Source organism: Apodemus sylvaticus, chromosome 8 (genome assembly GCF_947179515.1).
Source record: "Apodemus sylvaticus chromosome 8, mApoSyl1.1, whole genome shotgun sequence".
NCBI classification, from domain to species: Eukaryota; Metazoa; Chordata; class Mammalia; order Rodentia; family Muridae; genus Apodemus; species Apodemus sylvaticus.
This window is the reverse complement of record NC_067479.1, coordinates 61775715-61789873: the sequence shown is the minus strand read 5'-3', so window position 1 is coordinate 61789873 and position 14159 is coordinate 61775715. Positions and strand designations below refer to the sequence as shown.

Genomic DNA, 14159 nt, shown 5'->3' with positions numbered 1-14159 from the left:
CTATGTGGGTAGCACCCATCACCCAAAGCCTGCCTGCACACACAAAAGGAGCTACAACTTCCAGGTCCTTGGGCTGAGCTCAGAACTAAGAAAGAGACACTTTGATTTAACCATGGTCCATTGACCATAGAGTTACATCTGCTGGTAATCAGTTTTCAAAAGTGACACCTCCTGCTTCTATCCATTCCTCTTGATAAGTTCAGGCCAGTTCATTCCAGCTACAGTTTAATGATACCCAATCATGGTATAAATCCAAGATGGCATATTTTATTCTTTCCAGGGGGGATTTTCATTTGGGGGGACTGAGAAAAGAATTGTAAACCTGTTATTTTGTCTAAATTCTTGCCCCAAGCTCCCGCTCACATCAGATTAATTGCTGAATGACACAAAGTTGAATAAGAGCTCTGGAAAGATGGGCTTGTTCCTTGTTTTATGCATCTGACCAAGAGACTGTGCGAACACTTCTCACACAAGAGTCCCCCAAGCTACAAAGTAGGCACCCATTTATGCTATTTCACAGATGATCGTGCATGCATCCTGTCATTTTGAGCTGCTTCCTGGAACAGGGTCTTCAACGTTTGGCATACAGCTGGCCCAGGCCTTCGAGTAGCATTCTCTTTTCTTCTCTGCCTCTCCCCCTCCGGCTGCAGCCACAGAGCCAGCAAACACTTTGTATTTAGTTCTAATTCGGTTCTGAAGTTGAGCCAGGATGGATTTCTCCAGTTGAGATCAATCATTTTCTGGGATGGAAAGATCTAGTGAACAAGCTTTTTCATCTGTGACAGCAGAAACATGAGGTGTCAGCTATTCAAGCTTTGGCACATATGTGGCTCTGCACTGGAATCTTCTAGGTGTATGAACTGACTCCAGAAGGCAGCACAATCTATGCTAAAAGAAGCAAGATTGAAGAGGTGACAGGAGGGGGGTGTTTGTGTGTGCATGAGATGTAAGAGACCCACATCTGGAGCCCAGGGATGTAGGTTGCTACCCTGGGTTCCTACTGAAAAGCCTCATTAATTCATCAAGGAATGTGACCTTCATGGGCTACACTAAGCTTTGGGGCCTTATACCCCCTTTACATGAGCTCGGGAGCACCTCTTGGGACTGGTTTTTCCAGTCCACTCCAAGGCTTTTCCCCTGGTAAACAGCAAGCAAGCACTGGGTTAGGATAATTTCCAGCACTTTTGCCCCAGAAACCAACCCATTACCTCCTTCTAGCCAGGCAGCGCCAATATGGTGTGTTTATAAATCTAAAGCACAGCTTTCCGTAAGTTTGTGGCTCTGACCAGCCTTTCATTTCATAATCAAGTCATCAAGTAAGCAAATGACTGCTGCAGACTTCAAAGATCTACTGCTCCTGATTTTGATTTTTTTCCCTGCTTAAAGTAGTAACTGCTAATGTATGTGGATGAAGAAGCATGGGGCAGGGGTGGTTTCACCAATTTAATCTCCAAAATCCATTCTATCTATCTATCTATCTATCTGTCTGTCTGTCTGTCTGTCTGTCTATCTATCTATATGTCTATCTCCATCCATCCACCCACCCACCCAACCACCCACCCATCCATCTATCTACATCCCAACCACAGGCAGTTTCTCTTCCCAACTCCTCCCCCATCCCCCTCTAACGCCCACCCTACCCACTCCTCTTCTGTTCCTCTATAGAAAGAGACAGGCCTCCCGTGGATATCAGCCACTCATGGCATATCAACTTGCAGTAAGATTAGGCATCTCCTCTCCTGTTAATGATAGATGAGGCAATCCAGGAGGAGGAAAGGCAGGCAACAGTCAGAGACAGCCCCTGCCCTGCTTGCTGTTAGGAGTCCCACAAGAAGATCAAGATACACAACTGTAACATATGTGCAGAGGGCCTAGGCCAGCCCCATGCATGTCCCTGGTTGGTGGGTGGTTCAGTCTCTGTGAGCCCCTTTAAGTCCAGATTAGTTTTCATGTGGTATCCTTGACCCCTCTGGATCCTGCAATCTTTATTAATTTTTTTGTGGTATTAGGTACTGAGCCCAGGACCTCATGCATTCATGCATGCTAGTTAAAGTACTGTACCACTGAGCTATACCCTCATTCCTTTATTTTTAACTTGTGTATGCATCTATGATGTATGCATTTGAATGTGCTCATGTGTATGTATTTGTATGTGTGCACACATGCACATGCATACATGTGCACATGTGGGCATATACATATGGAAGTTAGATGTAAACATAGGCTGCTTTCCTCAGTTGCTGTCCACCTTCTTTTTATTCTTAAGATTTTATAAATCTTAATTGATAAATAATCCACATAATATACAATTTGCCTGTTTGTGCAGTTTGACAGATTTTAGTTCAGCATCCCCAGAGGCCTGTGGCACCATTACCGCTTTCTACTCTAGAGCATTGTTTTGGAGGTGCCTGTAATGTGCTGCGATTACAGTCCACCTTATTTTTTTGAGACAGGGTCTCTCACTAGTCTGGAGCTTATCAATTATGTCAGACTGGCTGGCCAGGAAGCTCCAGAGATCTGCCTATCTCTGTCTGCACGGTGCTGAGATTAAAGCTAGCCCACTATAATTTTTATATAGGTGTTGGCGATTGAACTCTGGTCCTCATCCTGTGTCACAAGCATTTTACTGACAGAGCCATTTCCCTAATCTCTATCTTAACCTTTTATTTTGAGATAAGCTCTTACCGAGTATCTCAGGCTGGTTTAGAAATCTCAGTCCCCCTGCCTCAGCCCCTTGAGTAGCTAAGAGTATAGTCAGGCTACCACCAGGCCCAGCTGGAAGGCATCCATTGGAAGGGGAATCCTGGAACTGTTTTCAGTGCTTCCAGTTATCACCCTTGCAGTTTAAGAGAGGGCTCTGAGGGTCAGCAGCATTTGCCCTGGTTGCACGCTTGCTTTTACCTTAGTTCTGTTTCTGGTGAAGGTCTTTCCTCACCAGCAAGGCCTGTCTGTTTCCCCATAGACCCTCCTTTGAGATTTCCCCTCCTCAGTTAGTGGATCTCCTAAAACTTACATTTGGTGAACAGTATGAACAGAGTGAACAGAAACAGCTACGTTGGTTTCTGAGAACATGCAAATAGAAGTTTGCACCTGGAGAGTAATGTTGAAACAAGATGCATGATGGTTAATATTGATTCTAAACTTGACAAGACCCAGATTCACCTAGGAGACCAACTTATGAGCACAGCTCTGAGGGAGCTCCTGCACTGAGCTAATTGGGGTGTGAAGTCCACCCTGAATGTGGGTGGCACCATTCCCTAGGCTGGGGTCCCAGACTGGATACAATGACAAAAGTGAGCTGTCCCTGGCATAAGTTACTCCTTGCTTTCTGACCGCAGATACAACGAGACCATGTGCCTTGCACAGATATACAAAAGTCACTAAATTAAGTGCAACCAGTACAAGGACCTGAGAATTAGGTCCTAAATTGGGACAAAGCCTCAGAGCTGCTTTCCAAACATGCAAATAGGCAGGTGGAGATGGCTGGAGTGCTCTGAGGCATTTTGATTGTGTGCATTGGCAGATCTGAGGCAAAGATCCTTGGCCCACCCTCAACCTGTAATTCTGTATATTCTCTGTTTATGCCTAGTTGACTGCCATCTGTTTAAGGAACCTGTGAAGAAAAGACGCAGGTCGCATCGAGACTGGCAATTCCAAGCGTTTCCTTCTGCAGAGCAAAGTGCTCTCAAGGAATGTGAGTGTTGTGAAATGCTGGTGTGGCCATGGCAGCATGACCCTGTCTCTTACAGACACACGCAGATGCTCAGAGGGAAAGATGTTCACTGTGGAAGGCCAGGAGACATCTCTGCATGCATTTGCTCTGTAGAGTCTCTCTACAGAGTTCCGTAATTTGGCGGGTTATCGCCAGGCTGCTCTGAGAAGAAGGGGTATTATTAAAATAGCCTTTAAGACAATCCACAGATGGTTAGCTAGAGGTGGTCAGAACTGACACAACAGTGGCGGACAGCTTGTTTTTTGGTGTGAGGCTTCTCATTTCGCTGAACTTTCTCCCTTCCGTGCAGTATTCAGCAGCTTCCTTTGGAGACTTGGTACTTTTGCTCTGTCAGGTATGTCCCAGACAATCCATTTCTGTTGATTCCAGATGAAAAACTAGAGTGTCGGACCAGGAGGGTTTTGAGCAACACTTATCAGAAGCTGATTCAGTCTGTCTTCCTGGATGACAGCATTCCCAGCGGACTCAAATATCTCACGTGAGTCTGGAATCTGCACCTTCCAATCTGATGCTACTTTCCTCTTCCAAGAAAAACAGAAAGTGCTTAGAAGTAGCAGAGAATGCTAGGGGGAACATCCTGACAGCTGCAGGCTTTCTTTTTAAAACATTGATAGTAGCCATTTGTTGTGTGGTCACTGTTGACAGCTTCTCTATTGTGCACTTTACAAACCCACAGTTTCATTTCATCCCCTTAATGCCCCTATAAAGTAGGAGCTAATGCGATTGTCCCATTTCTGCTGAAACTGATGCTCAGGGAGGCCAAGTCGTCAGCCAAGTCACACTGTGGCTAAGTGGAAAGGCTCCGAACCCAGCCAAACCATGATTTCTGAGTTCATGAACTGCTCATGCAGAGCTGGCCCGGAAGCCCCTGGGAAAGTCAAGGATGTTGTTGACCTCACTCACGGCACTGTGGAGCGCTCCTCAGACTTCTGCATGAGTGTTGTTAGAGACAAGAATATGCAGCTTCTGTGAGACACAACCATGTCTGTGTGGAGAATACACTGTTTATGGAGAACTATCTTTACCAAGCATTTTCAGTCTAGTTCCATTCGCTCCCCAGCCCAGGGAGTAATATTCCCCCGTGTTTGGATAAAGGAAGGGTACGGAAGTTGCCCAGGACTGGAGCTTGGTTCTTTGCATTCTCTTCCCGTGTGCTCGGTTTCATACTTAATGTGTCTTTTGGAATGGATGCAGAAACCGACTTCTTGCCTTGATTGAAAAACCCCCACTGGAGCCGGTCTATGTGGGGTTCTTGGGGATCACTGGAGCTGGCAAGAGCTCTCTGATCAATGCCCTCATCCAGCAAGCGATGTTTCTGCCAGTGTCTGGAGAGAGTGTTTGCACATCATGCATCGTACAAGTGAGCTCTGGCTGCTGTGAGCAGTACGAGGCCAGAATCCACCTTCTGTCCGATCAGGTATGCTGGCCTTCCCGCCTGTTCTCCCTTCCTATCTTTTCCATCTTCTCCTTTCGCTTGTTCTTCCCTCTTTTCCTTTCCTCCATGAATTTTTCCTCTTTGAGCCACCATAGATTGCACTCACGTACACTGTAAGTACAGCACAGAGGTTGGAGAGATGGCTCGGTTGGTAAAATGCTTGCATGAGGCTCAAGTGCGGACATCCAACATCCATGGATGTGTGTCTGTAACCCATCACGAGGAGACAGAGATACTCACTAACAGCCCAGCCCAGCTGAACTGGTGAGCTTCAGTGAGAGACCCTGTTTCAGTCAATCAATAAATCAATCATCAATCAATCAGTAAGTGTGGAAACATGATGGAGGAAAACATCTGATATCAACTCCTGCCTTAACACACATGCGGTACACATGTGCACATATGCACAAGTAACTATAGCGTGCTTATCGAATGAAACACAATGAAATGGGAGTATTCTGCAGAAGGGGATGGGGCTTCTGGCTCGGGTCCTGAGGCAAGTCCTAATGAGACCCCTGGGCCAGCAGTTCCTCTTTTTAAGGCTCTGCTTTCCTGTTACTCTAGGTTCCTTTCTGCTGCTGTGACAAACATCATGACGGCTAACTGAGGGGCAGAAAGGGTTTATTTCCTTGCACTTCCGGGTCACAGTCTGTCACTGAGGGACGTGAGGGCAGGAACTCCAAGGCAGAAACCATGGGGGACTGCTGCCTGTCGGCTCACTCCCTGGCTGGCTCACAGGCTCATCCTTTATTGCAGCTCAGGACCACTTGCCCCTAGATGGCAGCACACACAGTGGGCTTAGCCCTCTACCGCCAGTTCAGAAAATCAAGACAGTCCCTCACAGACCACACTTCCTCAGGTGAAGCTCCTCGTCTTGGGTGACTCCAGGCTGTTGACAAAGCCAACTAGGACACTCATTTATAGGACAAGAGATTTGGGGGTAGCTGGTCTGCGTTTCTGCTTGTAACCTCTGACCTTCCTTGGGGCCTGTGCTCCACTCTCTTGTTACTGTTCCCTCTCTCACTCCACCACAAGCGATGCGACCCTCCTTGCTCTGCCTTGGCAGGAGTGGAAAGCAGAACTGAAGGACTTGACTAAACTCCTGCACAGAGCAGAGCGGTCCGGGGAAGAAGAGGCAGACGTGTGGGGCAGGGACGAAGCAGCGGAAGAAGCTGCCCGGAAGCTACAGATGCTCTATGGCCACGGGGCAGAAAAGAGGCACTTTGAGGATTTGCTAAGGGTGAAGCCCAGAGGGAGGATTCCCACCTCGAGAATCATCACTCTGAAGGCAGAGGAGGTAGTGTCAAGATTTATTTTTCTTTTTTAAATACATCTTTAGTATAACAATTGAATCCACCCAGGGGAATTGTCCAAGGTACAATGAGTGATTGTTTTTTAATTGGAAATAAGCTGGTACCCAAATCCATCATCATCCACCATCCAAGGTATCTTTCATCATTTATGCCTATAAACGGTAACCTTGGATTTCCAAATGGATATTTTATGCTTAAAAAGACTACAGTTGAGAATGAATTTGGGATGGCTTTGACTGAAAATGAATATATGTATATTTATTATATTATACATATCCATTATATATTACTTCATTATATATTATGCATTACATTATATGTTACATATGTAAAGACTTCAGCAAGTGAAATTTACTCATTTTCTCATAAAAGACATTCGGAGACAATAGGGTCTTAGATTGATTTTGTGACTCTGCTATGTAAAATTCACCATCTTTGTGGTGTCCTTGGCTTCCCATGGTGCTTGTTGCCTCTTAGTCATGTGATTTCTGCCGAAGTGCCAGACATTGCAGCTAGTCTCATGGAAGGAAGTCGATGAATGCTGGCACCAAACAACTCCCATTTCCGGAAATGAAAACATTCCCAGAAACACCCTTGATAAATGTGTGTGTGCGTGTGCGTGTGCGTGTGCGTGTGCGTGTGTGTGTGTGTGTGTGTGTGTCATTGTCCAGAATCAGGCTGAGTGGCTCTTCTCAGCTGCTCTAGACAGGACAGGAACCTGACTTGTCCTGAGTGATTTAGATCATCCTCACTCCCTTACGTTCCAACAGATGGACGTCCAGCTGCTATGAAGACTGGGATGCTCATCCTACTTTTAGAATTGGCATACATTTCATTAAGCTGAAATTCAGAATCTGTGTTAAGACAAAATATCTGTGAAACCAACACTCAGTTTATAAACACTGCACATTAAAATCCTAGGCTTCCCTCCCCGGCCTAGGGCCAGCCAAGTGGCCCAGGAGTTAAGGTCACCAACAACCCCACAACCTAACTTTGATCCCTGAGTCCCACAAAGTGGAAGAAGGGAACTGACTCCTGCAAGTTGTCCTCTGACTTCTACAGGTGCCCTGTGACATGCATGTGCATGAACTTACATGTGTGTATGTGTGCATACTCCTGTGTACACGTACACACACAATTTTAAGCAATTTTTTTAAAACAAAATTTTATTCTTCCTTGCTTTCTTTCTGGGACATTCTGCATTGACACCATACACTCCAGCCTTTCTGTTCTCTGAAGTGTCCCGAATTACTGCCCTTACTGTCAGCATGAATATGTCATTGTTCCCAGTGTGTCTAAGCATGAACAGGAGGATGGAAACTACCCCCTCTCCCACTTACTGTTGAAATGTTCTGGAAGAGCCTATATATCAAATGCTATATATATATATATATATATATATATATATACACATACATACATACATACTTGGGTGCTCACTTCGGCAGCACATATACTATATACTTGGAAATTTTTTAAAAAAACTTTTAAAAGATCAATTTTTCTGATCAATTTTTAATTTGGAAAATATGATTGTTATGTCGTGATTGCCTTTCTATAATTATCCATGAGATTTCCAGTAATTAAATTCTTCACAGTTGCATTTTGCCATGTGGAAAAAATATGCTCCAGGCAAAATTTAGAAAATTGAATTAATTTTAGAAGCAAATGGAATTTAGGAGATAAATTTAGTATCCTATAAGTTTTCTGGAGTCCTCTTCCAAGCTGAGTTGGAATGCACCATCTGAAAGTTAGGGAGCTTTCTAATATTCCAAACTGTCTTATACTCACTGTATAGCCAAAGAAGGTCTTGAACTCTGGATTCTACTGTCTCCATCTCCTGAGTGGTAGGATTGCAAGCAGGTTCCAGTTTATGCACTACTGTGACCAAAGCCAGGGCTTCATGCATGGTAGGGAAGCACTCTATCAGCTGAGCTACATTCCTAGTGCCCCTGAGCTCTAAGTATTTATTAATTTGTCTGTGTGTGTGTGTGTGATATTTACTTTTTAGTGTGAGTGTGTCTATGTGTGGGTATGCACAACCACGGAGTCTGGAGGAGGGATTCCTTTGAGCAGGAGTTATAGGAGGCTGAGAACTGCCCAGTGTGCGTGCTGGATCTGAACTCTGGGCCTCGTGACTGAGCAGCAAGTGCTTTTATCCACTCAGACACCTCTCCAGCCTCGACTAAGTTAAGGAGCTTGAACTTGCTGATCTCTTTCTAGGCTCTCAATGTCTAGGTCCTTGCAGAGAGCACTCCAGGCTACTCAATGTCTATTGTCTAAGGACGTCCCACCATCCCTCAGCATTCCGTCAGGGACTCTGCACCATAGCCAGCCCAGGATAAAGAGCCTGGCAGCATGGTTGGTATGCACAACCTGTCCTTCCTCTGCAGGCAGGAGAGCTCTCTGTCAAGCTGGACCCCTACATCAGGACTCAGAGGAGAGACTGGGATGGAGAATCAGCAGAGACACAAATCTGGCCCTTGATCAAATATGTGGAAGTGATTCTTCCCAGATCTGCACTGATCCCAGAAGGGGTTGTCCTGGTAGACATTCCAGGCACAGGTGACTTCAACAGCAAGAGGGATGAGATGTGGAAAAAGGTGATTCTTCTTCACGGGGCTCATCCCTCATCCCTCTACTCCTCCACCCCTTCAAATAAGCAACTTGGGATTTCGTGAGCTTGATGGCATTTAACTCTTTCGTGTTCTGTGTTCTGGTGTTGAACAGGGCAGGGGCTGTACACTGATGCCCACAGAAACTGGGGAAGAGGAATTGGCAGGGGGAGGTTGTGTAGCTGGGACAAGTATATATGGTGTATGAGAAGAGCAGCCACAGAGAGGACAGAGGGAAACAGGAAAGGGCTAGCATGGCCGTGAGCACCAGGAGGCTGGATTAGTGAGTTCTCTGTTGCTGGAATAGAGTGTCCTGGCAGAAAGCAGTTTAGGGGAGGAAGGATTCATTTTGGCTTATAGTTCCGGAGGCAGGGGATACATCCACAGTAATGGAGAAAGCATGGTGTCAGGAGCATGAGGGCCTGCCTAGCAGTCAGCACAGTGATCACAATTCATCCTCACATGGGAAAGAGAGACAGGGACAAACAGATATATCTACATGTTTATGAGAGAGAGAAAGAGAGAGAGAGAGAGAGAGAGAGACAGACAGACAGACAGACAGACAGATACACACACATATGAGAGACAAACACACACAGAGATATCACACACACACATACACACACACACACACACACACACACAGAGAGAGAGAGAGAGAGAGAGAGGGCTGGACTCTCAGAAAGGTCCCCATAGCTTCCCCATCAACACCAGCAGCTGGGAACCAAGTGTTCACACCTGAGCCTGAGCAGAGCATTTCCCATTCACACCATAGCAGAGGCCGAGGGTGCAAGGCACCAGAGTCGGTCACTGAAGAGCCAGAGCTCTGCCCCAGTGCTGGCAAGGCGGGGAAGGATGACATTCCTTGTTGCCGGACGGACGTGTGCAGGAGGGAAGAGCCAAGGGAAGCCTGGGGCTTTCTGCCTTCCTCCTGCTGCTTCTGAGAAGTGGGAAGGAAAAGAAGGACTAGGCTGTTCTCTGAACAAAGGGCAGGTGTGGTGGGAGCACAGGCCCCCAGCAGGACAGGGACAGGGATGGACGACCAGTGTCCTCACTGATTACTAGTAGCATAGCAACCTTTATAAAGAACTCTTGCAACTCCGCCTATATAGTCTTTCATACTAAGGGAGAAACTGCAGCCCGACTTGACAACAGAAACAGTGAATGCTGACAGAAGGAAAGCCACCTGTCCAAGGCCAGCAAGTCACAGAGATTCAGTGATAATCAGGTTTCTTAACTGATCCGCGGGGTGCTCCCTGCCCCTGCCCCTGCCCTCACCCATTTTCTCCTCCTTTGGGCCGTTCACGTCAGTCAGTGGCTCAGGACTGGCCATGTGAACTTGAGTTTCTCTCAGGCCTTCAGCCCAACCTCGGTCAGGTTCAGGCCAAGCAGAGTGACAGCGGGAGGGGCCGCTTCTCCCCTGGGTGGACCAAGGCTGCAGCTCATGTGGATGTACTGGGCAGCTTATCAAAGCCAGCCCATCTGGCCAGGATCGTGCTCGGAGGAGGTTGAGGAGGTTGAGGAGGTTGTCTACAGGGACAAACTGGTTCCCAGAGTGCTTTGCCTAGCCTTGATTCCCTGCATTCCTGAGGGTTTTTTTTTTTTTTTTTTTTTTTTGACAGCCTCTCACAGGAAGTAACCAAAGGCACCCTATTCACAGGAAAATCAGTCTGTAAGGACAAGGCACCTTGCCACCAACTCTGCTGTCCCTAAAAAGATGACAATAAATTTAGATGTCCTGGCTCTGCCACCTAGATGTTGGGCATCTAGATGTTGTTACCTAACCCTTGGATGTTCATTGTCATCTCTGGGAGGGGTGAGACCTCATCCCTCCTCCGAGGTCTAGTTGACTTTGTTTTGTTTTGTTTAACAAAAGCTTTTTTCCCCTCTGTGACTTCTATGACTGGAACTACAACAAGATCCTGGCAGTCAGGGCCTTAGTATGGAGTTTGACATATAAGCACAGCAACTGTTTAGGTCTGATATCATTTCCCCTCTTACTGCATGTTTAATGAGCACTTGTAGCTTGCTTAGACATGGAGAGAGAAGGGTGAAAGAGGCCTCTTCTCAAGCAGCTCCCAGACTGATGGCCTACAGCTTCCAACCCCAAAGAATGTACATTACCCACCAGGGACACTGAAGCGTCCCAAGTGTCTAAGCTGACTCTAATTTGGGAATGGGAGGGAGAGAGGGCTAGCAATTTTATGTTGCTGTCTAAATGTTGGTCCATTCCACGCAGATAAGGGTCAGAGTCCTGGCACGTGCGGCTCTGGGCGGCTCCTTTTCTTCTCAGGGCCTGGCTTCTTCTCTTTCGAGGTTCATATTCTTTAAACCACGCTCTAACCACAGTCTGTGGAACAAACCGCATGGGATCGGAGAGAGGGGGAGGCACAAGCAAAGGATGTCACCAGCTCTTCCCCTCCCGATGCAGTCAGAGCACTTCTGGGTTTAGAAATAAGCACATTGGACCCGGTCCAAGCCATTTGCCATGAGCTAGAGTCTGAGTAAAGAGAAGGTCCTCAGCGCTACCTTTTCTCAGAGGCAGCTGATAGAGGAACGCCTTGGAGCAGTGAGGAGCAGCGCATAGGGACTGCAGCAGGCGCGTTTGGAAATTGGCCGAGCCACAAGTTCTGCCGCTCAGCTGTTTAGCCTTGGGGAAAACTAATTTGAAACTCAAAGCCTTTAACTCAAGGTGCTTCAACTTTGTAACATTTGAGACCAGATCATTCTTTGTTATAGGAAGGCCTTCTGGGCATTGTAAACTGTTTAGCCTTGGTCAGTATCTCAAGTTGTAACAAGTAAAAATGTCTTGAGAGGGGTTGGAGAGATGACTCAGCACCTGCTGCTGCTCTTGCAAAGGACTTGAATTCAGTTGTCAGCATCCATGGTCACTGTGCTCACAGCTGTCTGTATGTGCAGCTCCAGAGCATTGGACACTCTCTTCTTGCCTCTGTAGGTACCCATACACACATCACACACACACACACACACACACACACACATACGCATATGTACACAACTAAACAACATCCTTAAAAAAATATCTTCATATGTTTCCAAGTATCCTCTGGGGTACGGAATCTTCACTAGTTAACACAATTGGTCTTGATCAGAATAATGAGAGTATTTTCAGGTGACAAATCAGCCATTCCTTTATGTGCGACATACTGTGTTGAAAACTGAAAATCAGCTTGTCTTTTGAATCAGATCAGCATTTCTCAAGTTCAGAGATAAGACAGACAATGCAGTGAGAAGCTTGTCACAGGGCCATGGTAATTGTCACAGGGAAGACAGACATTTAATAAAGTAGTGTTGATGCTATTAATGTCATGATAAATGGCCTTGGAAGCATAAATTATAGGTTATTTAGCTTCTTGCTTTGAAGAACCCTCTCCTAGAGGGTAACCGAGGTGACCCACATGACTGATGGGTCTGGGCCTGGAGGAAGCCAGGAGTCCTGGTGGGTCAAGAGATTCTGTGAACTCTAAGTACAAAGCCCAGAGAGCCCTTCCCTCTAGGTAACAGAGAACTGCCCTGAGCAGTCAGAGAGGAGCTGTAGTGGGGAGTTGCTCTGTGTCGGATGTCCAGGAGACATGGTCTGCTCATCTGTGGTAATTCTGTAAAGAGCCTTGAAAGACAAATGGAGACCAAGCTAACTATGAGGCCGGTGTACACGAGGGCCCACGAGCACTACGTTGGCTGGTGCAGACAGCGGAGTGGGAGCTGAGTGGAGGCTGGAGTGGGGAAGTAAAGTGGAAGACCTGTCACTGAACCGCAGTTTCCATGACTGAGATGCCACCACATTCTGACCCTTGCTGTGGGCGTGTCCCGCAGACCATTGATAAGTGTGCCGTGCTCTGGGTGATCAGCGACATAGAGCGAGTTTCCGGAGGACGGGCCCATGAAGACCTTCTGAGTGAGAGCATCAAAGCCTGCCAGCGCGGCCTCTGCAGGGACATCGCCCTGGTGGTCACCAAAACTGACAAACTCTGCCTGCAGGAATATCTCAGGTATGGCGATGAGCTTGCAAGGCGTGCGTTGGGGCACCCAGCCTGGGGACTTTCTTTCCTGGGTTCTGGCTGTGAAAGTGACACAGGCTTTGCCAAGTGACTGTTAGGGATGAAAGAGAAGTCCTCACAACTTGTTGAGGTGACAAGATGCCTGGGTGGGTTGGCTCAAGAGTCAGAACCATGTGACTGACATTCTGAGGACAGTTCGGTGCTAAGCCACTATCTTCTATGCAACTCTGAGGTACCACTCGAATGTACAATACGGAATGCTTCCTGTCCCCAGAGACATGGAAATGAAGGTTTCCAGCCACCAGGAGGAACATACCATAAACCTATCACACAGGCCATACCTGGATGTCCACACCATAAAAGCCTGGCATAGCTTTCAAATGCCAGGTTTTACTTCAGTATTATTTACTTTAAAGATTTTTTAGCTCAAAATTTGAAATAAATAGGGGGAAGGTTTTAGAGTGCCTGTTTAATGTCTAAGGATGAGAGGTGTATATTAGAGAGCTTGGGTTGGAGAGCTTGGTGGAAATTAATCTTTGTTTCCACGTAGCTCTGCCCCTCCCCCCCCCAATAACTAGGGAGAGGCAAATGGCAAACAGGCAGTACTGAGCACACAGCATGAGGTCGCATGATACCATGTCAATGTCATTGGGTCATTGATGACTCTCTGCCATCAAGCCATCATCCCGGGAGCTTTTTCACCTGTTCCCCTGCACCAAAACCCAAGCCTGGCTACTTTCTCTAGGACTTCTTTTTCTCCCGTGGTCTAGGTCAGAATTCTAGCTTCATCGCTCTCCCGTGACAATCTGTCCTGCCCCACTCCCTACCACAGAATATCTGAAGTTCACCTTTTCCCAATACCAACACAAACCCAGACATCATGAGATCTGCTGGGCACTGAGGATCGCCTCGTTTCTGACAGCACCGTGTCATGTCAAGAAGAGCTAAAGGCTAGAGAGGGACAAGCCCAATGCCACATGAACTCAGACTGAGAGGGTCACCCTCTGCCTGGGACAGGGAGTGACGTTACAGAACATTTCTGAA

General features: G+C 46.9%; 1 protein-coding gene across 4 annotated transcripts in view; it reads left to right on the top strand.

Annotated features, from left to right (window-relative positions):
• The window catches only part of Nuggc (nuclear GTPase, germinal center associated), a 60846-nt gene that overhangs the window by 9985 nt on the left and 36702 nt on the right, over positions 1-14159 (top strand). For 3 of the 4 annotated variants that reach the window (XM_052191168.1, XM_052191166.1, XM_052191167.1), the window contains exons 3-8: positions 3590-3694; positions 4103-4211; positions 4928-5150; positions 6235-6465; positions 8875-9084; positions 12931-13106. In XM_052191168.1, coding sequence (XP_052047128.1) covers positions 3590-3694; positions 4103-4211; positions 4928-5150; positions 6235-6465; positions 8875-9084; positions 12931-13106 — 1054 coding nt within the window. The remainder of the gene's footprint in view (positions 1-3589; positions 3695-4102; positions 4212-4927; positions 5151-6234; positions 6466-8874; positions 9085-12930; positions 13107-14159) is intronic. The other variant, XM_052191169.1, reaches the window with a different exon arrangement.